The sequence below is a fragment of the Cyanidioschyzon merolae genome, chromosome 7 (assembly GCF_000091205.1).
Source record: "Cyanidioschyzon merolae strain 10D DNA, chromosome 7, complete genome".
In the NCBI taxonomy this organism is placed as follows: Eukaryota; Rhodophyta; class Bangiophyceae; order Cyanidiales; family Cyanidiaceae; genus Cyanidioschyzon; species Cyanidioschyzon merolae.
Window position 1 is genome coordinate 128210 of NC_010133.1, and position 25616 is coordinate 153825.

The 25616-nt window shown below is 54.6% G+C and overlaps 6 protein-coding genes and 1 non-coding gene across 7 annotated transcripts, besides 2 other annotated features; 4 read left to right on the forward strand and 3 right to left on the reverse strand.

Moving 5' to 3' along the window:
- Positions 1-26: 26 nt before the first annotated feature.
- Positions 27-5045, forward strand: CYME_CMG046C (hypothetical protein; the record flags this gene model as incomplete). The annotated part of the gene is made up of 1 exon (XM_005535803.1): positions 27-5045. The coding sequence occupies one exon, from the start codon at positions 27-29 to the stop codon at positions 5043-5045; it is 5019 nt and encodes a 1672-aa protein (XP_005535860.1).
- Positions 5046-7232: 2187 nt separating this feature from the next.
- Positions 7233-8924: a sequence feature (possible transcribed region).
- Positions 7359-10934, reverse strand: CYME_CMG048C (coatomer protein complex, subunit beta; the record flags this gene model as incomplete). The annotated part of the gene is made up of 1 exon (XM_005535804.1): positions 7359-10934. One exon carries the CDS (start codon positions 10932-10934, stop codon positions 7359-7361), a length of 3576 nt encoding a protein of 1191 aa, XP_005535861.1.
- A 289-nt stretch (positions 10935-11223) lies between these two features.
- CYME_CMG049T lies at positions 11224-14439 on the forward strand. Its single transcript, XR_002461271.1, has one exon. It is a non-coding gene; the product is annotated as a hypothetical transcript (transcript).
- Positions 11889-15197, reverse strand: CYME_CMG050C (alpha-galactosidase; the record flags this gene model as incomplete). The annotated part of the gene is made up of 1 exon (XM_005535805.1): positions 11889-15197. One exon carries the CDS (start codon positions 15195-15197, stop codon positions 11889-11891), a length of 3309 nt encoding a protein of 1102 aa, XP_005535862.1.
- A 3101-nt stretch (positions 15198-18298) lies between these two features.
- On the forward strand, positions 18299-20182 carry CYME_CMG051C (similar to sucrose-phosphate synthase; the record flags this gene model as incomplete). The annotated part of the gene is made up of 1 exon (XM_005535806.1): positions 18299-20182. The coding sequence occupies one exon, from the start codon at positions 18299-18301 to the stop codon at positions 20180-20182; it is 1884 nt and encodes a 627-aa protein (XP_005535863.1).
- Positions 20183-20717: 535 nt separating this feature from the next.
- Positions 20718-21179: a sequence feature (possible transcribed region).
- Positions 21180-22727: 1548 nt separating this feature from the next.
- Positions 22728-23879, forward strand: CYME_CMG052C (MYB-related protein; the record flags this gene model as incomplete). Its single annotated transcript, XM_005535807.1, has 1 exon — positions 22728-23879. One exon carries the CDS (start codon positions 22728-22730, stop codon positions 23877-23879), a length of 1152 nt encoding a protein of 383 aa, XP_005535864.1.
- Positions 23880-24574: 695 nt separating this feature from the next.
- On the reverse strand, positions 24575-25363 carry CYME_CMG053C (hypothetical protein, conserved; the record flags this gene model as incomplete). Its single annotated transcript, XM_005535808.1, has 1 exon — positions 24575-25363. One exon carries the CDS (start codon positions 25361-25363, stop codon positions 24575-24577), a length of 789 nt encoding a protein of 262 aa, XP_005535865.1.
- Between the last annotated feature and the right edge of the window lie 253 nt (positions 25364-25616).

The window sequence follows — 25616 nt, forward strand, 5'->3', positions numbered from 1 at the left end:
CGCTGTAAACGCCTGCGAACTCGAACATGCCGCCACGTAAGCGCAGGACAACTGAGCTTGAACGTTTGGGCGTGCACCTCGAGGAAAGCGTGTCGGACGCTGTACCCGTGCGACGTCAGGTGCGATCACGGACGACGGAACGTGTTCGCGGAGGCCGGCACGATGATGAAACAACGGAGCAGGTGCATTTGACGGGGTCAGACACATCGGATACACAGAAGCAGCCAAAGCCTATGCCAGTTCAGCAGAAGCAGCCCAGAGCTGCCGTATTGCAGACGCCGAAAGAAACGCTTTCCGAGCAGCTTGATCGTGCGCTATCTCCGTTGCTCCCGTTTCTCTCTTGGCCTCTGCATGATTCGAAAGATTCTGAACTTGAAGATGCGCACTGGCAAGCCCAGCTGGAAGCCGCTGCGACCCAAACTGAGCATTTCGTGGAAGAGCTGGGAAAAGATGCGTCCCATGAATCAGGAATTGACGCAGCACTCGCCCAGGCGCTCTGGTGTCTCTATCTCGCGAGCGCTAGCTCTTTTGAAGCAGAACCCAAGCGCAGCGTCGTGACTTGGCCAGATGTCGCACGAACGCGGTGGACCCAGCTCCTGCGGCGCCTTCTGCATCGGAACTTGCTTAGCAAGGCGGTTCTCGTGCGTTGGCTCCCGCCTGAGAGCTGGCAACAAACCGGTTTGGTGAGCGAGCTCGACGAGCCGGCACAGTGGACGCGGTCAGTGCGGCGACTTCATACCCGAATACATTACACTCAACCAGTGTACCAGGTTTTCCGGGAACAGCCGCTAGGTTTTGCAAGTCTGCTCAGTGCTTTCACAATCTGGATGGAAAACGCAGATGCCTTTTCTACTGACACCAAACTAGACGCATCGAGCAACATGAAACCCGATCACGCCCTAGATGCGATCGTTAACGAGCATCTATCGACTTTTCACATAGAAACAAACCGAGCATACGACTTGGGCATCCAAATGCTGATCGCTATCCATGAATGGAAACTGCGGCAGCATCGAAAGGCTGCACTGCTCAACTCGGGGCCTGCGGCTGGCCCTGGAGCTGAACTGCCGCAGCCACGAACGCCAGAGGAGCAGCAGCAGCAGCAGCAACGGCACTCGCTGCCCGATTCCGGTGTCTGTATCCGTTGCCGGACGCTAGTCGAGATCGAACAGGCCTTGATCAACTGGCTACGAGGTGTCCCGTCTCGTAACGCTGCGCAGCTCTTGGGGTTCCGGCTCCAGCAGCTGCAGTCCGCTGCGGCCTGTGTGACGTACCAAAAAGCGGTGCCCGAAGAGCGCCTACCGGAGGCAGTGTTTCTGGTGGCCGCACGTCTCATTCACGAGAGAATCGTCTCACTGGAACAGCTGTGGCCTCATGTGGTGAACGCGGATTATGAGGACGCCGCCACCGTCGGAACTGACGCAACGCTAGCAACGAGTGGGCAGACATCGACAACCGCGTCGCCACCGCCAAAACGAAACACTGCTGCAGATGCGCGTTCAGCGAGAGCAGCGCCCATAGACCCAGCGAGCGCTGTCCAAAGCAAGCCCTGGGATGAGCTGGGAGCCTTCATCACTGCCCAAACGAAAGCACTTGCGCGCGTGCGCCTGGTTGAACGCGACTGCAGCAGAGAGCAGGCGTCAGCATCGGAGCGGGGTTCGCAGGCATCAGCGGCTACGGCCTCGCGCGAGACAGACAACGCTACCAAAGCGGTCGACGCCGTCTACGATGCCCTGAGCATGCGAGGCATTCTTGCACCAATAGCTGGCGAACTTGCTCTCTTGGCTGCACTGATCGACTATGATGAGTTGCATCTGGTCGAAACCTGGATCCAGCGTGTGTGGCTGGCAGACCTGACCGAGAACGCTACCCTTTGGCACTGCCGGCGGGAGCTTGTCTACGCAGCTGCTCCGCTTCGATATGCCCTGTTTGCCTACATCATGCGTCATATTAGTCAAGTTACGGGAAACGGATCCCGCGTCGTGATGGCGACCGGCGCTGACGCTGCCGCGGCTGAGCCCAGCGACGAGAACAACCATGCCAACGACACCAGAGCACTGCTTCTTCGTGTTTGGCGCCTGCTCGGTGGTCATCTCGTTCAGCGTCCGGAGCTTTTCAAGGCGATGTGGTCTATTGTGAGCAGTACGAGAGCAGTGAAGCGTGCTGATCCTGCTGTTGATGCGCATGAAGCACAGGTAGATTCCACAGTATCCGCCTTCTGGGCGGGTGACGGAATTCTTCCTTGCTCGCCTCTACTTGCTGTGCTGTTCTCCCAGGGGAGCGCGGCGGTTCCAGGTTGGCTCTTCGGAGATGCTAACGCTGCACTTTCCTCGCTGCCCTATGCCTACCGTTATGCTTTGTACCTGAATGCCTGTGCGACCTGCGTGCGTCTTTCGAGCTCAGCTGAGCCACGTGCTTCCGTACTGATCCCGTTCTGGCATGCCCTGTACCGAAGCATGAGTCGACGTCTGCTACGTCGACTCGCCGGCGATACGATTGGTTACATTGCCAAGTCGCTCGAGCCGATGCTCTACAGTGAACCGTGGGCTGTAGCGCGCATCATCCTGGACCAAGTTCAAAGCTACGATAACCTCGTGGAGCCTGTTGTGGAGATGCTTATGTGGCTGTTGCGAGCTCGGACGGACCTCAGTTCCGCCTCAGACGGGGAGCGAGTGCATGCGCTCGCTTTCGCGCTCGATGTCTTCTTCGCGCTGTTCGTCGAGGAATTAGCGGGATCTGCACAGAACGGAACCCAAAGACCTCGCATTCGCTCTCAAGAAAGCGGTGGCAGTCTGGCGAGCTGGTTCCTCAACACCATTGAACTCGTTGTACAGCTCAGTCGGCGCATGGTAGAGCACCTTGCTGCACTTTTGCCGTCAAATGAGAACGAGATCCATGGCTACGAAAGCGTCGATCCGGCGTTCACTCTGCAGCAAGTGCTGCAGGACTGCTGGCGTGCGCTCTTACAGCTGGCTGAAAGGCGCATCATCCGGGGTGATTACGCATTCTACGCGCTCATTCAGCGAGCCCTGGAATGCATGGGCGGCATTCAACCATGGGATGATGAGATGCTCAACAACAGTGGTCTAGAATCGCTGGCAAGGCCAGCGATTGAGCAGCCAACAAACGCCGAGACATGGCGTTTCCTGCAGACGGTGTTTGAGCCAGAGACGGCAGACGCAAGCTCCCCTACGCTTGCGCTGCTCGTGGCACTCGACGCTGCCAAACATGAGTTGCTCCAGGAACTCGCGGCTGGCAAGTGGCCGCTGCGGACGGCTACCGTGCTTCTAGATGCCCTGCATGCGACTTTTCTCCAACTGGCCAGTTTCGGAGAGAGGCAGCGCGCGGCCTCGACAACGGTGACACAGTTGTCTAGTACAGAATCTGCATCGACCTGTTCCGCTGAACGTTCATCATCTGCACCGAGTCTGGGTCTCGAGAAAATCGGCGACTCACTTTGCATGGAAAGTTTCCTGTGCTTGTGTCGCATGTGGGGATACAGTCGTCCGTCGGCACCACTGGCCGAAACATCTCGAGTCGACGTGCTTGAGCGGCGGCTTGGCGTTATGATAGCTGAAGCCGACACTCACCATCAAGATCGCTTGCGCAAAGCCGGGGTCGCGAGCTTTGCCGAGCTCGTCTCGCTTGAATGGCTTCACGCTTTCTGGCGCAATGAACAGCCGCCCGACGGCCCGAAGTCCTGCGCCTTGGGCACGCGACCGTTTGACGACATCGTCAACGCGGAGAACGACCCCGAGCAGCGGAATATGCGCATACAGATTGTTGCCGAGTTTCTCCTCGAGCGCTGCTTCCTGCCGTGGGTCCTGATGAAGCCAGCTGCCTACAACAGTGCCATTGCGTGGATAGAGTTGCTTGCGCAGGATCCAAATCCGACGCCCTTCAATGTGCTGCTCCTGCTTACACTTCTTTTCAAGACAGCTTTTCTGCAGATCGTGGGTATGACCCGCCTAGAGTGCATTCGCCTCGCTCGCTTCGTGCGTCAGGCGCTGCGTCTCACGGATCGATGGCTTCGATACGGACCCGATGCGTGGCAAAGATATCGCTGTTCCAGGGTGACTTTTCAGGGGCGTGGCGGTACTCCGTGTCAATGGGCGCAGTACGTCCTCTGGCACGGAATCATGCGCGAAAAGATGCTCAACACAGTCTGTGAAGCGCTGGAGAAGCTGCCCGAGTCGCTGGTTCACGATCCCTCAATGCAGGACGCTAACGCGGGGTCGCCGCTCCTGTCCACGACGACGGCAAGCGCACCAGGCCCCCAGGATGCGCCATCCCGAACCGATTCGTTGGAAGAGCACCGCCACATGACGCTGGGCAATATGTTGCGGGCGTTGAACGTTATGGTAGAAGAGTTCCCGTCGCGTAACCAGACTGCTTCTGAACGTATGGAAAAGGCACTAACCAAACTAATCGAGCACGAGCAGAACGCGACCGAGGATCAACAGCACACCGATATCCTGACGCTCGCAACAAGCTACCTGGGCCACCTCCGCAGTCGTCAGCGTTGCGCCGCGGCTCGCCAGCGGGCAACAGCGCCACCCGCAGCGAGCAGTGTACCGGCCACGTCCCGTATGGGATCCAAGGAGCGCGCCACAAACGGCGCGCTCATCGAGAAAGCGTCGTCCAAGCACCTAGATGTGTCCACAGAGGCTGCGGCCGCTACGCATCAGCCGGACAGTCGTCACAAGACAGCGCCCGATCACCAAACCGGGGCGGCAGCGCAGCGGCGCTCTGACGAGACGCCCCAGCGCAACCCTGATGGGCGTCGTCCACAGCGCGGAGCCCGCACATCGAGGCCTTCGAGGGTGCGGCATTGGCGCGGCAGCGGCGCCCAAGCGCGGAGTCGAGTCACCGCACTAGCGCTCGCGGGAACCAGCTGGACCCAAAGGACGTATCACAGGCTCGTGCTGCTGCGTCGACGGCATCACAGCGTCCACACATGCGCCAAGCGCGGTCGCAACCTAGTGGAGCTCCTTACGACACCGCTGAAGACAGCAGTAGTTGGAAAGGCTCTCGGAGGACCCTAGCGACGCAGCACACCGGCAACGAAGCCGAGCGTCACCAGCAAGCTCCTTCGAGCGAAACCTCAACGAGTCATCGAATGCAGGCATTCTTCCAACGCGCCCAAGCCCGTTAGGCTGCTCGAGACGTGCTGAAACCGAGGATTTATTGCCGACGTGAGAGAGAAAGTTCACCAGGACACGTGTCGATGCACGCATGCACGCATGCATGCCACCAGGAAGCATCTGGAAGCGCATTGTTCAGCTGCATGTCAGTGATGCACATGCATAAACGGACGTATGCATACGTACGAACAGGAAGCATCTGGAAGCGCATTGTTCAGCTGCGTGTCAGTGATGCACGTGCATAAACGGGCGTATGCATACGTACGAACAGGAAGCATCTGGAAGCGCATTGTTCAGCTGCGTGTCAGTGATGCACGTGCATAAACGGGCGTATGCATACGTACGAACAGGAAGCATCTGGAAGCGCATTGTTCAGCTGCATGTCAGTGATGCACATGCATAAACGGACGTATGCATACGTACGAACAGGAAGCATCTGGAAGCGCATTGTTCAGCTGCGTGTCAGTGATGCACATGCATAAACGGACGTATGCATACGTACGAACAGGAAGCATCTGGAAGCGCATTGTTCAGCTGCGTGTCAGTGATGCACATGCATAAACGGACGTATGCATACGTACGAACAGGAAGCATCTGGAAGCGCATTGTTCAGCTGCGTGTCAGTGATGCACGTGCATAAACGGGCGTATGCATACGTACGAACAGGAAGCATCTGGAAGCGCATTGTTCAGCTGCGTGTCAGTGATGCACGTGCATAAACGGGCGTATGCATACGTACGAACAGGAAGCATCTGGAAGCGCATTGTTCAGCTGCGTGTCAGTGATGCACGTGCATAAACGGGCGTATGCATACGTACGAACAGGAAGCATCTGGAAGCGCATTGTTCAGCTGCGTGTCAGTGATGCACGTGCATAAACGGGCGTATGCATACGTACGAACAGGAAGCATCTGGAAGCGCATTGTTCAGCTGCATGTCAGTGATGCACATGCATAAACGGACGTATGCATACGTACGAACAGGAAGCATCTGGAAGCGCATTGTTCAGCTGCGTGTCAGTGATGCACATGCATAAACGGACGTATGCATACGTACGAACAGGAAGCATCTGGAAGCGCATTGTTCAGCTGCGTGTCAGTGATGCACATGCATAAACGGACGTATGCATACGTACGAACAGGAAGCATCTGGAAGCGCATTGTTCAGCTGCGTGTCAGTGATGCACATGCATAAACGGGCGTATGCATACGTACGAACAGGAAGCATCTGGAAGCGCATTGTTCAGCTGCGTGTCAGTGATGCACATGCATAAACGGGCGTATGCATACGTACGAACAGGAAGCATCTGGAAGCGCATTGTTCAGCTGCGTGTCAGTGATGCACGTGCATAAACGGGCGTATGCATACGTACGAACAGGAAGCATCTGGAAGCGCATTGTTCAGCTGCGTGTCAGTGATGCACGTGCATAAACGGGCGTATGCATACGTACGAACAGGAAGCATCTGGAAGCGCATTGTTCAGCTGCGTGTCAGTGATGCACGTGCATAAACGGGCGTATGCATACGTACGAACAGGAAGCATCTGGAAGCGCATTGTTCAGCTGCATGTCAGTGATGCACATGCATAAACGGACGTATGCATACGTACGAACAGGAAGCATCTGGAAGCGCATTGTTCAGCTGCGTGTCAGTGATGCACATGCATAAACGGACGTATGCATACGTACGAACAGGAAGCATCTGGAAGCGCATTGTTCAGCTGCGTGTCAGTGATGCACATGCATAAACGGGCGTATGCATACGTACGAACAGGAAGCATCTGGAAGCGCATTGTTCAGCTGCATGTCAGTGATGCACATGCATAAACGGACGTATGCATACGTACGAACAGGAAGCATCTGGAAGCGCATTGTTCAGCTGCGTGTCAGTGATGCACATGCATAAACGGACGTATGCATACGTACGACCAGGAAGCATCTGGAAGCGCATTGTTCAGCTGCGTGTCAGTGATGCACATGCATAAACGGACGTCAAGTTCCCAAAGCAAGCTCTCATCAATAAACAGACGCACAAGAGGGCTTGGCGCAAGTGCCTCAATGTTGCCGATACCAGCGTTGGCAGTTGGGGCAGGTGCCGGCATCCCGCACTTTGGATGCGCCCAGCGTTTCACGTCCAACGCGAGCTGTGCGATCGCGAGCACGAGAAGGCTTCAAGTGTCCATTACTAGGCGAGATGCCGTATTAAGATGCATACTTTAGACCATGGCGTCAACAAGCGACGCGGTTTGGCCAAGTCGCTCACCAAGCGACAAGGCAAGCCCCTGGGTCTTGCTCCGGATCCGAACCGTGCCCTGGATCGTGCCATCTGCAAGGCGCTCTGCGCTGAGATTCGCCAGCACATGCTCGCCAAAGACACTCGTTGCGTACAGGTTTGCGGCCAAAAAACCGCTCTTGTTGTTCGCATGGCGCGGGCTCTGACAACGCATGTGCAACGTCTCGGAAACGAGCGCAAGTACTGCGTCGAGGCTACCCAGCCGGGAACGGATCGTCACCTTATTCTCCCATTCAAACTCTTCCCACATACTGCAAAATAGAGCCTCGTTGATTTCGCTTGGTTGCAGGTACTCGATGACATCGAGATGGATTTCGTGCAGCGCTATCACACAACCGGAACCGTCTTCAACGCCGCTGTTTGCCGCTGAACGTCCATAGTCGAATACGAGATTGCCGAATATCACTCCCGTATCCGTCGACGACACTTTTAGTGCCACACGTATTTGTTTGGACTCGTGTGGCCCCAGGACCAGCGGACTCGGTCGCTCGCACAGTCGCAAATCGCCCAGCGTAAATAACTCGACGCATACGTTCTGCAACAGGTGCTCCGTTTGGTTCAGCAACCACAGGTCTAGGAGGATGTCGAACTGGTGCATGGTGATCTGTGCTTCCACGTAGACGGGATCGCTGAGCCCCGACAGCGCATGCAGGTGGCGCAGATGCAGGTCGCGCAGCGCGGCGCGACGTCTCTGGTCACCGCACGCCGCGAGTTCGATGTCGTCCACGTTCGGGTCTGTAGCGGGAACGACAGCGGCCGGTGTACCAGAACGGCCAAGCGCACCGATACTCGTAGCAAATTGCGCTCGTTGGCCTCGGTTCATCGCCATACTGCTAGCACGTCGCGCTTGGAGCAGTCGGAAATCAACGAGCGCCTCCACGGGGAGCTGCTCATCGAGGGCGCGCGCTTTGGCTTTAGCATCCTCGGAGGCGCGGTGGCGTTTCAGCATTTCACAAAATGCCAGATGAGAGCTCTCCAACCAAACGTGGTACGTGAGTGCATCGAGGCTGCCTTGCATGGCCTGAAGTAGCACCTGGAGGCATGATTGGATCCGCTGTGCTGTGTCCTCGTCGAGACGGGTGACGGTCTCCGCGTGCAGCCGATCCCGCCCGAGACGCAGCAGCGACGCGCCCAACAACAGCGCATAAGCCATCGCGCGGCGGCAGACCGCCGGGGTGCAATGCAGATCGGCGGCTTCCGACCTCACCTGACTGAGGCGCAGGGCGAGTTTCGTCAGCGCTGTCATAACAGAAACCCAAAGGAAGTGATCACCCTGCAACAACATGCGACGTAGTGCAGGCGTCGAGAGCGCATCCGCATCACGGAGCGTTACATAGCTACTGTCGCCGAGACTTAGCTCGCTGCCTTGAAACGCGTCCGCAGTCTCGGTTGCGTACGTTCCATCGGGGAGCACGCGCGGCCGCGACGACGTATTCGTCACCTTTTTGGAGCTGATTGCTGTGCTGCTCATCGACGCCGACGCGCTCGTGGGCGTGGCTGACCATGCCCTATCCGCCAATTCTATGGGAGGCACCGCCATTTGCGAGTCCTCATGCTCAAGTTCAGTGGGAGCCAGCGCCTTGTCGCTGCCCGAACCTGTCAACGGCAGATGACCGATCTGCTGCGAAATAGCCGCAAACGCCTCCATGGCTTCGCTCGGCTTCGCACAAAACTCACAAAGTGTCCAAAGTACTCCACGAAAAACGCGGACAGCGCGAATCAGAGGTAGTGCAACCAGCAAATGCCGCAGCACGGGTTCGCGCATTTCCACATAGCGCTCACCGAGCTCTCGCAGAAACGAGACTACATCGAGTCCAGCGAGGCCAACTGCGTCTCCCATAAAATCCGTAAGTGTGCCCAGGATCTTCGCGGCAATTTCCGGATAATGAATTACGGACTGATGGATGGCTCGAATGAGCATCCGCCGATAGTTCAGCGCTGCATCGGAGGCAGAATCCTCCGCGGAGATATTGTCCGCCAGTCGATGCAGCTCCTTGCGCAAAGCAGAGGCCACTTCCTCTACATTTCGAGGCCCGATCATGTCCATGACAAGATCAAGCACACGCTGCCGCACATGCAGGTCCGGGGCTGAGAGCGCTCGCAACAGTTCTGTGAGCTGTTCCTGAATGATCGGGGCGAAGTGTTGCCTCAGGTCTGTTATACGATCAAGCAAGATGAGCTTGACGTTATTGTCGCTCTGCGTCACAAGCAAGTTACAGTACGTCGATACGGCAGCACGAACAGCTGTAGGCGCTGCACTCAATCGGACCAGCACCTGCGCTGCCTCGAAAGCTACAGATGCATTCGATGACTGTAGCAATGCGAAAATGAGCTTCACGAACGTGCCTCTCTCCGCCAGTTCATCTGTTCGAAAGCGGCGCACAAGTTCTAGAGCGGCAAGCTGCATAGGTTCACTCCATGAAGGCAGCTGCTCAGCATGCTGGAGAAGGTATTTTGCAGCCTGACGTTGATCCGCCTGAATCAATACCAGGAACGCGTTCCTTCGGCAATTCTGATCGTTTTCGTTTTCCAGATATTGTACGATGTGCTCAGCTGCGTCAGGTATGAGCTGCGGGAAACGTCGCTGTATCGCACCGATTGCCAGCAGTGCGTTACGGCGAACGTAAGCGTGACGGTGTTCGAGGTTTTGCCGAATAGCCGGCACGAGTGGCTCCAGTAACTCCGCCTCATTCAGCTTACAACAAAGACGTAGCGCGCAACCCCGCGAGTACTCATTCGGATGAATAAGCTCGTTTCGCAGTAAATTGCAGACCAAGATCATCTCTGGCAGCATCTTGCCGTCACGACCAGTCTTATCAACGATCTCGAGATAAATGAAACACAACTTTCGAAGCTGATTATCCTCGTTCGGTAAGACATATCGAATGACCGCCATGAGAAGCGAGCCTTGCTGCGTCGCAGGGATTTCACCGTTCAGCTGCATGAGAATGAGTACGCGTAGCGTTATGACCTTATCTGCGACGTCGGTGGACTCCAGCCCCTGACGCAGATCGTTCACCGTCCAAGCGGCACCTTGGGCAGCGAGCTTCCGGATTCGCGACAGCCCGAGCCCCAATACAGACTCCACCAGACCATCCTCCCCAGTGGCTCCGTCCTCGGAACCGTCACCAGACTCATAGCCGTTGCTTGCTGCAGCAGTTGCCGCTGCCGCCGCCTCGGCAGCTGCCGAGAGCACGTTTCCGACGAAGCGTTCCACCTTGGCTAACGCGCTGCCTTGGATGCCTCCTATTCTGCTGAGGGACTCGCGGGATAAGGCAGCAGCTGTGGATCGAGCAGGAAGTTTGGTAAGCGCTACTGGTACCCCAGGCAGGGCACCCGCTTCAGCAACGTTCGCATCAGACGCGGTCGGACCTTCCAGCGTGCTCTCCATAGCGCTGCCACCGAGACGCCGCTCGCCCAAGCTTGAGCGCAACAGAATCGGTACACCCTTCTCATAACTGATCAAGAGTGTGCATTGCTTCTCCAAAGCGGTCGTCATCGCAAGGACTTGCCCCAGCCAGTGGACGTCGCAGAGCGTCGCTGAACGGTGCGTACAGCTGCTGTCCAGCACCGGCGCTCTCGCGCAAATGTACGAGAAACCGCCTGGCGATATGCGCGCGCAACGCGCTCAGTCACGACATCGATTGTGACACCTCATCGCTTACAGTGCATGTAGCGGCGGCGGCGGCGGCGGCGGCGGCGGCGGCGGCAGGGATGGAATATTTTTGGTTTGACAAAGCGATTCCGTGTAGCCTGGATCCTAGATGGCGGAATAGATATCGGTATTCGGCAAAGCGTCTACCGTGCAGCGCTCTAGCTCCCAGTTCCATGACCCATACCTCCTCTCGGATATGCTGGTCGTTCCGTACGTTCTATCGTTTCTTGGCACTGCCGTTTGGGTTGTGTTCCGCGTGAGTACAACAACTGCCAGTGGATACACAGGTGTCGCTCTCCGCGCATCATCGCCGGGATTGTCCCAAGTCACAGACTAGTCACAGACTAGACGGCAGCTCTCAGAGAGGCACCTTGATGCCCAGTGCACGTGCTGGACATGCGCAATGACAGTGTACTCATGAAGCGCTAATCATCTCTCCAAAAGAAGCTTTTCGGAGTTCTGCATACTTAGCGGATTCTAGAAAAGACGATTCCCCAGAGATGGAGCAATCGTTTCTCTCAATATTGTACTCGAGCGCGACGAGAAAAACCTGCTTGCAGAGTCGTACGTTCGAGCATCCGAAGCGGCAGCGCACTTTTTCCATGTCATCTCCAGAACGGCCTCGACTCTGTGTTGCGAACGGAAAGCTGGGGGTGCCTCGATCCCGATCGTTTTAGAAGACGCTGCTTGCCCTGCTTTCCTGGGCAGAGTACGTGCCTTTGGTCGTGATCCAACGAATCGTCTTTACGGTCTCAGATTGGCCGCTCGCTCTCGTTCATCCACCAGAACCTGTTTCAGCTAGTTTGAGGAACGCCCTAAAGAAGGTGTCGTGCTTCCCGTTGGACTGGCAATCGTACGGAACGCCTCACGAGCACCCGAATACTTCCAATCAACCGCTTCAATATTAAGCAGTACAGAGTCCGCATCAAATACAAATTTGATAGGAAGACCGGCCAGCATCAGGGTACGTCCAGTCATCCGCAGCAAATTGCCGGCGTACTGGTAGACGCCGCTGCGTGCAGCCTCTATCGCACCGGTCAGGGTATTCCGTTGCATCACACCAGGACACCACTCTTCTACTTCGTAGACTCGCTCGGCATCAAGTCCTCGCAGGCGTAAGCGAGGCTCCAGCCGCCCAACTTCGCGTATCTGGTTGAACGCGAACACTAACGCACGGTTGCGATCCGCGGAAACGTACATCCAGGCACAATTCTGGGTGCGAAACGGACACCACAGCCGATACATATCTCCAAACAGTACAACCGGAGCAACCTGCCGATACAATTCAATGTAGTGTCGAATCTCTCGGAGCTCATCCTCAGACAGGACACGCGGGTCTAATTCATACCCAAAAGTACCGCACATGGCAACCAGAGATCGCGTCTTCATCGGAGCGCTCCGCAGCGTCTGGTGATTCGGCACGGTGGACACGTGCGCGGCAATTGCCTTGGCGGGTGCCCAGAGCGAGGTGCCCGCCTGGATCCGCATCCGACTCGACGCATCCGTATTGTCGCTGGTCCATATCTGGGAGCTGTAGTACAGAAGGCCAGCATCGAAGCGGCCGCCGCCACCGGCACAAGTCTCGAAAAACACGTCAGGAAACTGCTCCTGAATACGGCCCAGTACTTCGTAGAGCCCGAGAATATAGCGATGCGCAATCTCGCCTTGTCGTTCAGGCGGATGCACTGCGCTGTAGACTTCCGTCAGGAACCGATTATTATCCCATTTGATATAGCTGATTGCACACGAGCTTAGAATCGTGCTCATGGTGTCGACGAGCCAATCGCGAACTTCGCTGCGTGTCAGGTCGAGCACCAGCTGGTTGCGGCCCATGGTCTTGCCGCGACTTGGAATATGCAGCGCCCAGTCCGGGTGCGCCTTGAAAAGGTCCGATTCGACGGAGACCATCTCTGGCTCGACCCAGAGACCGACCTTGAGACCCGTGGCGGTCAGCTCGCGAACCAAACCATGCAGACCGAAAGGCAACTTGGTCGGGTTCGGGTACCAATCGCCCAGGCCGTCCGAGGTGTCGTTGCGTCGGCCAAACCAGCCGTCGTCAATGACGATCATCTCAATTCCAGCACGTTTCGCTACCTCTGCGATCTTCAGTACGGACTCGTGCGAGAGCTGGAAATACAGCGCCTCCCAGGTATTGAGAAGCACCGGCGGGATGTATGTGCGGAACTGCGGCGGCTGCAGGCGATCCCGTATCAGCCGATGGTATCGACGACTCATCTCTCCGATGCCTTGCGCACTGTACGTAAGGATCACCTCTGGCGTGATGAATTCCTCATCAGGCTCGAGGTTCCAGTAGAAGCCCTGGGGATGAATGCCAATATTCAGGCGCGTACGCCCGGTCTCGCTCACCTCACACTCCACGAGAAAATTTCCCGAGTAGACGAGTAGCGCAGCGAACGCTTCACCGGTATCTTCGTTCGGCTCACCAGCAGAGATAATTGCGAACGGGTTGTGCTGGTGTGAAGAGCCACCGCGTGTGGAGCCGAACGAGGTCTGCCCGCTGCGCAGATGCCGTATCACCTGTTGGCGTTCTCGTGCCCAACTTCCGGATAACTGTGTCAAGTAGTAGTCGTCAGTTTCAAAGTCCAGCGTCGCTGACATCGCTCGGGTAATGATCACATTAGCGTCACCCTCGTTGCGAATGCGGCAATGACGAGTGATCACATCGTAATCATGCACAACACAGTAGATGAGCTCCACCACCAAACCGGTGACGTTGTCGACCATTTCCACAATTAACGTCGTCGCTTCGTGGACGTCCTCGGTGAACACAGCTGGCATGTAATTGGGCATCGGAATTTTGCCGCGACGGATGCGGTGGCGACGATACGTGAAGGGCGACAACGTGGATCCATCCTCATAGATGACACCAATCGAGGGAATGCGGTAGTCGCCAGTTCCGCTATCGGAGATTTCTAGCAGCTTCACGTTCTTGCTAATTGTCTCTTGATCCAACTTACCCCAGTTCACGACGGATGCTGTTGATTTCTGCCCCGAGTCCAGATCCAGCTCAGAAGCGGTCTGCATGAGCGATGGAGCTTGTTTGCCTCCGGCTGTGCTCTGCTGGACGCTCTGAGGTCCTTGTGGGCCCTCCGCTGCGCTACCGCTCACCATTCGAGCGGGCGCCTCCTTGGGAGCGCCCATGCTGTCGCGTTTCCCGCGATTCCAGTCGAGACGCGGACTGGTTATCACTGATGCCAACGAGTGCTCTGATCGCGACAAGTCCAGCGCAGGCGTCGAGGCGAACCGATGTAGCGAACCAGGTGCCGTGCTGCTCGCACGATCCGAGGCATCAACAAGCTCTCCGCCTGCCTCACCACTGGGTAAAATTGCTTGTGGCTGCGTTTCTGTCACCTTCTCCGATGCGGATTGACTGAGCGATTTCCCGCCGCGCTGCAGAGCGCGCTCCAAAACATCATCAGAGAGGTCCTTGTCCAGATCGACAGCCGAGCCTTTCATGCGTTCCATGTGCCATAATCGCCAGGAGGCGTTTTCGAGACGACGCGGTCTGCCGGTGTTCTCAAAGTCACCAGAGACCGCAGAATCATTCTTCGCGCGTGTGAATAAACGCCATTTCTGCTGCAGTTCTTGTTCAGAGGAAAACTGCAATTCATCGAGACCCATGGTTTGCATGATGTTCGGCTCCACGGCTGACGGAACAATGCCATGGGGATCAAATGGTCCTGGAACGTTGCCCAGGCTCAGGTATGTCAAGTTGTCATCCGTTTGGAGCCATGATCCATAGTAGAGATGTTCCAAATTCCGATTATCGTCGATTCGGAAAGCATACAACGTCTCGCGGGAGTAGAGCCGAAATATGCGTGTCGACGGATCGAAATACACACCAGGCCGGGCTAGCAACGATTGTTGGCTTGGTCGGAGTGCTGCTTCTGCTCCTGCGAGGCTGGACTTGCCATCCATACGTCCAATGGTGAACATTCCGGTGTTAGCGTTGGAACTCGACTCCAAAGCCAGATGCGAGAGCGCGGCGCCAACGAGGGCGGGATTGTTCCCCTGATCACCCGCTTGTTGATACACGCTCGATCCAGCAGCTTCGAGCATGCCAGCACGTTCTTTGACCTCGACCATGTCAGTTCACCTCTCGTCTAGTTCTTGCACAGTTGGCCAAAGGTGCGACGTGAGGTCTCGATCCTAGAACACAGGGTCAGACTAATATGAAGGCGCAGAAGAGCGCTAGTGGCGTATTGGATTCGTGTTTGCGTGAAGACTGCAGCGCGCCAGCAAGCGGTCAACGCGTGCGACTAGTTCCTGGTATCCAGCGTGACACAGAAGCGATCCTTAATCGAAAAGGTGCTCCTATTTCGCCGAACGTATGTCGTTCTTTAGGCTACCCAACGAGTACAACTTGACAGTGACGCTACGGCCGGGCTCTTTAGCGCACCTCAGGTTCTTCTTTTCGCGCACAAGCACTTGCCCTAGAAGCACTGTCTTCGACGATCAGAGGCGTGTCTATCCAGAATGCCTGAGTTACGCACCAGCACGAGCACGAGAAATACTTGCCAATACGGGTCCCTGTAGCCGGGTAAATCAAAGCTACCCGAAACGGTACGCTGAGCCAACCCAGTACCCACCGGAAGCCTTCACCACGAGACTGCCACTGTGCACGCTTCCAGTGGACAGGCGACGTCCCAAGCGAACCTGTGCGTAAGCCCCGTTCGTTACAACGTACTGCAAGGTGCTGTCGCCGGACGCCACAACCAAAGCTCTTGCCGAGGGCTTACCTGCCTCGAAGCACCGCCCTGGTGGCCGCGGCTACCCAGTCAGCAGCGCGATGCTCCGCGGCGGGCGGCGTTTTCTGAGCAGCGCGATCGCCGCAGCGGCCCTCATCCCGAGGCGTCTGTGCGTCTACGGTGGCGACGTCGCTGACTGGCCCGCGTCTGATCCGTATGCGATTTTTTTCATTGACAAAACGTTTACTTAGGCCAGCGTTCTCCGATTATGCGCTTTTTTGTTTCTTTCTTTTTTTTTGTGTAATAATCTGTATGAGATCGCCGCAGCGCATGTGGCTAGGTGTGATCTGCTGTGCGCCTTCGATGGCGTCTGTCCATGCGCATTGGTGTGCCTCAATCAAGGAGAACGCTGCCCTGCTTGCCCCATTCCTATTCATCGATCATTTTTCCAACTATTAAGGGGTATATCTTTTATATTCGAAGCGTGACTGTAAGAGCTTATGGATACATATGTAGTTCTGGGATTCGTGGTCGTTTTTCCGAGTGGATCCTTCGACACTTTGAGGCAGCAGTTCGATACATCATTAGAGTCAGGATTATTCGTGACGATCCTATAACATGGGCTCGTAAAATCACCGATATCATGATCGAATTCATATGTACGAGCTTCCAAGCTTCTTTATTGCCTACATATAGAATGCTCAGAGCACGCACTCCCCAGGTTATTGATCGTCCCCTGTGGAGGCAACTCGTGGGCGCACCAAAACGCACCGCTGGATTGACGGGATAAAACAACGCGACATCGTCCTTAGGCGATGTGAAAACAAGCCTATGCCGACGTTTCACTAAAGTTGTCATGTATAAGGATCGATTTTGTTCGAAAGACTAGTTCTTCTGTCGTTTTTGCTTTCGATGAGACGGCATTCGATATCTGCTCGATACATCTCAGTGGATATGCTTCCAGAGGCTCCCGTCTCTTCTGTTTGAATTGGATACGTTCTGGACTCGTACATTAGTCCCCCGCACGGTCGCTTCGAGTGGAGCCTGCGTCACCGTATTTCGCGAAGGACGCGTAGACAAATCGAAATGTCTCGATTTGTCCCCCAAACTCGCTTTTCGATTCGGTAAGTTTTGCCTCACGGAACACATCGCGTGTCACGGATCCTTTATCGAACAATAGATCATGCCCTTGCGCGTGCGCTAAGTGGATTAGTCGCCGAGTGCTTCGCCCAGAGAAAGCGCATGACCTGAAGGCACAGACTCTGCACGAAAGCAGAGTAAGGCGATCAGGTTCGCCTTCTGTACTCGTCGAAAGTATGCACTGATCGATTTTTTTCATTGACAAAACGTTTACTTAGGCCAGCGCTCTCGAATTATACGCTTTTTTGTTTCTTTTTCTTTTCTTTTCCTACTTTTTTGTGTTTTTTCAGTGCGCGGTGAAGTATCCATCAAACACCCTACCTCCATGTTACATTACCTATACTTCGTCTCGGATATTCTGGTCGTTTCATACGTCCTATCGTGTGTGCCTAGAACCTGCCTTTCTGTATCCGCCTTTGCACCTGAACCGCTCGAGCAGATAGTTCGTAGAGCTAGAACAGCATTTCTATACCATAGAGGGCGTCGGCTCGAGGGGTGCTTCACCCGACATAGAATCGGGTCTCGTCGTCGGTTTGTGCTCGGACAGTCCGCGAATGTAGGCTTGGCTTCGCTGCACGACACGCTGGAGAAACTTGCTGTTAGTATGAATCCTGGGAGCCGCCTCTCTCCTTCGTGATCATGCATGGAATGCGTCGTTGGTTGGCAACGCGGGTTTGTGCTTGACACCCACCAGTGGGTAGGCGCAGAAAGCGCACTGGGCCCGTGTGCGCATCCGATTCGCTGGACCTTATGCCTAGAAGGTAGATGCACCGATCGATGAGACGAGCGTTCACGCGCCGTACGTCATTGCTCGACGGAGACGTGTAGCTGGAGTTGTGTGAACACCCCAGCACGCCCAGGCGCCTCCGCTTCGAAAGGCTTACCGATCCTGTATACAAAAAATGAAAACAGCAAGTAAAGCATCCATTGGAACATGCATCTTCGCATAAAATGTGTAGGAATCAGACACCATTGACGAAAGTCGTACTCGATCGCTCCCATCAACATTCCTCGACTGCTATTAATGGAGCTGGAGGGAACGAAGAGACGACCGATTTCTAAGCCCGATATAAGACAGACGGATTCTAATCTGTTCATAAAAAAGCCAGCATATGCTCGTGTTTATCATAGTGGCACGAATTCAAAACATGAGCGCATTCGTGCGTTCCCCCTGAATAGAGACGCTCCATCGATATCTGACTAATGCGCATCGCGCGCGTTCCGCATTGCCAGGGCGCAGCTGAATGCACCACGCTGAAAATCTGTGGTGGATACGAGAGGATACCGGGTAGGCGCGTCTGAATTCGGCATTTGTAGTTGTTGTGTGTTGCTGACTCTCGTCCAACGACTTCGTGCACCATGGAGGCAACGTTCACCCCACTTCTTTCCAAAGTATCAGGAAACCCTACCTCGCCCTCGAGTTCATCGACAGATGATCTCCCTGCGGGAGTTCTTCCCTATGAAGACTTCGACTTTGCGCCGTACCTTCAAGAGGTGAAGACGGAGGAGGATCTGCGGAAGACGTGGCGCGTATTCACCAAAATGAAGGATGTGCTTGAGACAGGGCGAAGGCTCGAGAACTTTTCTTGGCGCTTGTGGTTTGCGAAGCGTAGCCAGGGCGAGACGCTGGACGAAGAGGAGCTTGTTAAGGATCTCACCCAACTCGAGAAGTATGACCTTGACTTGCAGCGCGATCTCCAGCGCATGCGCCAATCGACGGAAGGTGTGCTGACAAATATTTTCACCGATCAGGAGAAGAAACGTTTCGAGGAACAAGAGCGTCGGGAGCAGCTTCGTCTGCTTCTAGAGCACCTGGAACGTCTGAAAGCCATCAAGGAGGAACACAGTTTGCCGGACGATGCGCTGGATAAAATTTTGAACCTTGTTGACGACGCTTTTGGGGAAATGGCTGATGCGGCGGCTGCTGCCCAGCAGCAGCAACAACAGCAGATCTCCCTGGACAGCAAAGCGCCCCGCGTCGTTCGCCTTCCGCGCTCTTACGCCGACGTGCTCGAGACCCTGGAGCGCATTCGAGCGGAGCTGGCGCTCATTCCGTCGTGCGTGGCGTTTGGTCACTCGTTGGAGCGCAATGGAGCCAATAACTTCCTGCTCTACCTCTTGCGAGAGCTTGTGGATAGTTTCATATTTACACTAGTTGTACCAAAGGACGGCCCAATGCGTGAGGACTTCGAAGCGCTCGGGTGCCGTGTTGAGCTGTTGGAGACGACGGCTGAGTCGTTTGCGGATCATGTCAACAAGCTGGTGTCGAGTCACTCATTTCTGATTGCCAATACAATCATGCGCGCAGAAGCTGTCATTGCGGCGGCGAAGCATGGCACACCTTCTATCTGGGTGATTCACGAGGCCTGGCCTCAGGATCAGTTTGATTACTACGCGAAGCAAGTATTTCAAATGGCTCACGTCGATGGTGACCTCATCCGCCAGGGATTTGCAACCGCTAGTCGTATCGTTTTCCCTGCCCACGTTCAGAAACAGTGTTACGCTGGATTATTCGAGCCGCATCGGTCTCAGGTGATCTACAACGGCATACCATTGTCTGCCATCAATAGCTACCGCTCGACGCAGAATCGCGACCGGGTTCGAGCAGAGCTCGGCTACCAGCCGACTGATCGTCTGGTTGTCCACCTGGGAACAATTTGCAAGCGGAAGGGCCAAATCTACACAGCACGTGCTTTCAGCCTACTGAGAAACGATCCGGAAATCCAGCAGTCAGGATACATGTGCAAGCTGCTCATGGTTGGAGCTCGTTTTATTCGTGACCATGAAATCGCCTATCAGCAGGAGATTAAGGCGGAACTCGAGGCTGCTGGCGCAATTCGCGATTGCACCATCCTCGAAATTCAGAAGAATGTTTTGCCCTATTATTTGGCCGCTGATATTCTGGTCGTGCCATCCTTGAACGAGGTCCTGCCGCTCGTGGTGTGCGAAGCCATGGCGTTTGAGCGACCAGTGGTGGCGAGTGCCATCGACGGCATCCCCGAGGCAATCTCAGATGGTGTCGAAGGTTTTCTGGTGCCACCGGCAGACGAGCAGAGCCTGTACGAACGGGTGAAACAACTCATTCTTGATGAGAATCTGCGGACGGTGATGGGCAAGAATGGGCGCAAGCGGGTTTTGGGCCAGTTCAGCTTCAGCGCGATGGCGAACAACTATCGCCAGGTTATTCAAGACGCTCTGAAGGACAAGCCCTCAGCGGCCGCTGCGGCCTTGGAGGCAGCGTAACAGAAAGGCGCCCCAGCCTCAATATAGTATAGGAAGTCAAGCTACGAGCGCTTCCGAACAGAGACATCCGTACGAGTTCCAGCCAGTGGATTAAAGCGGTGACGCGTTTGGTGGAGCATGCTAGCATGCCAGTGATCGCTCTGCCATATGCGGCTATGATTCCCGCTGTTCCCGAGAGATTGTGCGTACAGGCGCTGTACCCGCCGAAACGCGTCACCGAAACGTGCATCGCACGGACGTGGATTCGGTGACCTCAGGTTCGATGTACAATTCACAATTCTGTTCCATATTCGGAACACTGCTGTGCAAATGATTGAACATTGACGCGTTTGCCTCAGAGGTGATGTACATGCACCTGCAGCTGTCATCGTCGGGACCTGTGGGGAGTCTGATGCAATGCAGTGGACAGGAATCGCGTGAACAAGCTGCCGAGCGAGGTCGCCAGCGAGTTGTCGTCGTGAGAAGCTCCAACACACAAGCTGAGGCGATCACGGATGTTCGTCGCCCATTGATGCGGAGGGCGGAATCAAGTATTCTAACGGGAGACCGCAAGACGCATCAACCGCTTTCGGGGAATGTGCATTTGAGAAGAAGCTTCTGTGTCCAAGCGTTTTGAATGATCGAACGCTCCTCTCGCCTCGGTAATCAGGTGGGATCCGTGGATGGAAGGAGATTCAACAGGGTGTGAATGCGCTGCCCATGACCCTGGAAGAGACCCTTGCTCCTCTACTACCGTGCCGAATTCAAAAAGAACACTGAACAGGTCGTTTTGTGACTGCCTGTAAATTTTACGAGTTTCAGTGTAGAATAAGAACTTCGATATTCCAAGTACAACAAGAAGGGCTGGTGGATTCAAATTTAGATTTAGATTTCTCGGTCGTCGTCTAGGAGTGGAGTTTCGAACGCTTTGCATCTCGAATTCGTTGTGTCACCCGAATCAAGATGATCAGCGACGCCCTAACGCAAGAGTTCGTAGAATAACCGATATGAGTATTCAATTCATATGCACAGTTCTGTGCGATTCTCCTTGCGTTAAGTGCAGCATGCTCAAAACATGCATTCGTCAAGTTTCCGATGGATCTGTTTGATGGCTGCTCATTTTTCCAGCGATTAACGGCGCTAAATTAACGAGCAGAAGAGCTCGACGACGACCCCTGGTGATATTATCACAAGTTCATGCCGAAATTTCACTGGCCTTGTCACAGCAAATATTCTATCCCGTTCCAAAGTCAATTCATGCTCTTCATGTGTCCACTTACAATCGTGATGTGATTTCTGCAAGATACTTAGGTGAGAATGTGAATCCAGAGGCTTCCGTCTCGCCTGATTTTGTTGAGAATTCTCTTGATCTCGGACTTTGGTCATCGCAGCTATCCCTTTTAGTCGAGAGTGCGTCGCCATTTTGCAGGAAGCAAGCGTAAACCGATGCAACTCTCACGACATTTTTTGTTTCTCCTTGATTTTCGTTGCATTACTTGTTTTATCATTGATAGCATCGATTTTCCACATATGCTCTATCGAATGGCCCAAAGTTAGTTTGCGTGTCCAGCGGAGATTCTACTCGCCAAGGGGATCGCCCAAAAGAGTTCCATGATAGCACCATACGGCACCGAGCGCGGATATGGACCACGGCATTGCAGGGAACCTTTTCTTTCACATGCAGAGCAGGTACCGAGCGAAGACGCACGCTTTTGCATGCCGCAGGGCAGCTCTCGGAGAAGGAGGACCCCCGGTGGACGTACTGGCGAACCTGATCACGGTCAGGCGTCACCGCTGCGGAGGGCGTATCGTGGCTGCATACAAAGCATATGAAAATGCCATGCAAGGTGTAGATCGCTTCTCCCTTCTGTGCATGAAATTCGTCGGCAACAGCCGGATACTTCAAAGTAGAAGTTTCACGGTGTCATCAAAATCCTTCGAACGTTGTCAACGCAGTAGGAAAGAGAGGAGAGACCGACGCATTTAAAGCTCTAGATTAGATGAAAGAAAAGGAGCCGAATCGAGAAAGAGATTGTATAGGCTGATAATGATAATAATTGGAAGAAATCAAATCGTTAAAGTGTACGCCCGAGTTAGACGGCCTGTTCCATTGTACGTTGCCACGTTTAGATATTCGAGATACAAACATGAATCCATCGCACTCGTCCTCGTCAGGTCTAGGCGTATCCTCAATTAGCACCAGTTCTGGATATGTTTCAAGAAATCTTCACGAGTCATAGCAACTGTGGTAAATGAAAACAGCAGGCTCGTGTGCAAAGCCGCTGGTCCGCGTGTTAGGGACAGCGTCGCAACGACCCAGACGCGACGCCACAGCAGTTTCGTCATGAATTTCGACAACCAGTCATCGTCCCACGCTTTTACCCTAAGTATTCGACGCGAGAAAAGCAAGTTGCACGGCAAATACGGGATTCCAAGGAACGACTGAAGCCTCTGGGCGTAAGTCTCTGCGGGCTATACGTCAGACTGTACGCGAAAACCCATACCTTTTCTGTCTCGTTCACGGAGTGTTGTCTGGTTAGCGAGTTGCGTGCGTACAGCGCGTCGAATGACCTGGCTACTAAGAAGACCAGGACTCTGCTGGGGAGTCCACGGTCACGGTCTGGAACTGCTACGCTCACGGTTGCTCGAAAGCACGAAAACGAGACCGCTTCTGGTCAGCGCTGCTGCTTGGCTGCAATCGAAAAGCAGACTGTGCACGACACCGGGTGCTGCTTCGGAGCCTACAGCGCAAACCACTGTTATCCCCAGGAACGAGTGGACTCCAGAAGAAGACAAACTATTGCAGACTCTTGTTGAGCGCCATGGACCCCGCTGGGCGCTCATTGCCAAAGAGCTGAACTGCTTGCTGAAAAAGGGGCTCGAGCGCTCGCCATCGAGTTGTGCCATGCGTTACAAACGAACTCTGAACCCCAGTATCCTGCGAAACCCTTGGACTCCCGAGGAAGATGCAACTATACTGAAGCTCTACCGGGAAATAGGCCCGCGATGGGCCGAGATAGCTCGACGCATGGCTACGCTTGTGCAAGAAACCACAGATTCCACGGCCTCATCGAAGATTTACCAGCGAACGGACAAGCAGATACTCGACCGCTTTCGCGAAAAGCTTAATCCCCAACGCAAGTCCACCAGATGGACCTATGCGGAAGATCAGCAGCTGAAAGCGCTGGTCAAAGAGCAGGGCCCAGGTCGCTGGACAGCGATCGCTGCAAAGTTACCTGGACGTACCGCGAAAGATTGTCAGCTGCACTGGCGACGATGTCTCGATCCGCGGATATCTCGAAGCTCTTGGACAATAGAGGAAGATGAGAAACTGAAAATGCTCGTATCTCGCCACGGCAGGCGATGGGCACTTATATCGAAGCTCATGGGTAACCGCAGTGATATCCAGTGCATGCATCGATGGAGCAGCAAACTCGATCCGTCCATACGTCGCGGGCCTTGGACGCCGTTGGAGGACCAGGCACTCATTGAGGCGTATGCAGCTTGGCAGAAAAATACAATACGTGAGGCCTCCATTCGACAATTGCGGATCCGCGGACACAGAAACGTCTGGATCTGGGCAGCACGAGCGGTTCCGGAACTTCATGGGAGAAGTTCGAGTCAGTGTCGTCAGCGTTTCATGCAGCTAGCAGCATCGAGAAAATTGCCTCAAGAGCTTTTGAAGGATAACCGACACGAGAATCGAGCGACCTCATGAACACAGTGGAAGCGTGCTTCGTGGCGTCTCGCTGTTTTTCCCCGTGACCCTTGCAGCTGAGGCAGCGCGATTCGCTTAGGCCCGTAGAAGTTCAGGTACTGACGAGTGCACAGCGGAAGAGCTCGCTTGAGGCGCCCTGGCCGAGCGCTGGCAACATTGCAGAGACAGACGCAGATATCTCGTACAACCCAAAGCATATCCGACACTGAGCGTATGTGTGTTTCACATCTTGGGGCTTGGACTATGGATGCCCCTCCTCATTATAGCTTTCTGGAAATCGTGCAATGGAGAACCCGGTACGAGCAGAAGAGTCTTAGAACGCGCATCGAACTTGTTGCAAGAATGCAATGACAGTTTTGCCGGAGAGGTGTATGTTCCTGGTTGCTATGATATCAAATACGAGGCCATTTCTCTGCAAACTTTTTTCAAAGTTTGGTATCCTTGGGTCGCTTTCATGGTTCGATCACACGACTAGCCGCATCCGCTGTCAAGAACTCTGTACCAGGGGGTCCGTAGGGGCTGATTACGCGCAATAGTTGGGCGGGAACGCCTATGCTGTGCAATCCAGGAGACATGCTGCCCTAGTCGAAATGTACATAACTGGGGTATCCTCTAGGGAAGCTGTCGTATACGCGCATATCCTTGGTTGCTGTATGATGTCCGATGGCATATCCGTAAAAGTTTTGCGGATCGTATCATATAGCGTGGAGAGCACGCCAAGTCCACTGGCTAAAATTGACCTCTCCGAGAAACGTTGCAGCGAGCATTACTGCACTCATGGACGGAATGGGCACGAGCAGCAACTGCGTTCGACGCAGAAACGGTAGAATATCATAACCAAGCCAGCTTATATACCAAAAGTATGCGTTACTGAAAAGGTAGAGCGCGCAGCTTGCAAAGCGGCTACGGACCAGGAAACGTAGGAGCACACCCTGCATCACGTACAAAGGCAGGAATACTCCTCCAAATAACGCGTTGCAGTAGACGTCCAGTGCATACATCCATTCCACACGCGGCGACTCGGGTTCCATCCAGGATTCTGAAGAATAGCCTGCAGTGGGATCGGCAAGGAAGCGGTTCGCAATCACGACGTAGAGACTACTGAACACCAGGGCGACGATACCAAACCAGAGAATAGTTTGCGAGGCAGCCAGGCGGAACCCAGCCTTAACTGACCAACCAGAGTAGACGAGCCCATACAAGAAACAAGTCATGAAAAAAGACGAGAGGAAAAGCACAAGAAACGCTGGATCGTCGCGGCTCCACTGCTTCTTCGTTCGCCGGTGATAGCGCGTCGCGCGGTATAGTTTCGAGGGTGCCAATGACGCCAGGCAGGTCATCTGGTATACCGCATAGTCCCAGTCCATTTGCGACCAGTTGAGGGCTCTGGAGAGATATCTCCTTCCAGTTTGGCTCCATGGTCTACTCATAGAGGCACCCTGTTTCCGAGACGATGCGAGAAACAGGTGTGGATCACTGCGCATGAAAGCGAGCTGGTTGGCGCCTAAATGGACTCGCACTCCATACCGTTGCGACGCAGCGCAGCGCGTCATACCTTAAGCCCGTGCTTCTAAAAAGTATACGCTTGTGTGAAACGTATAGAGAGATGCGGTAGAGTTAATCACTGAAGAGCGCTTTGCACTTCATTTTTTGTTCTTGTAAGAGTTTTAGAAGGGCTGCGAACGGCTACGCGTTCTCAGTCGCAATTCGAAGCACTAGTGCGAGTTTAGCGAACGC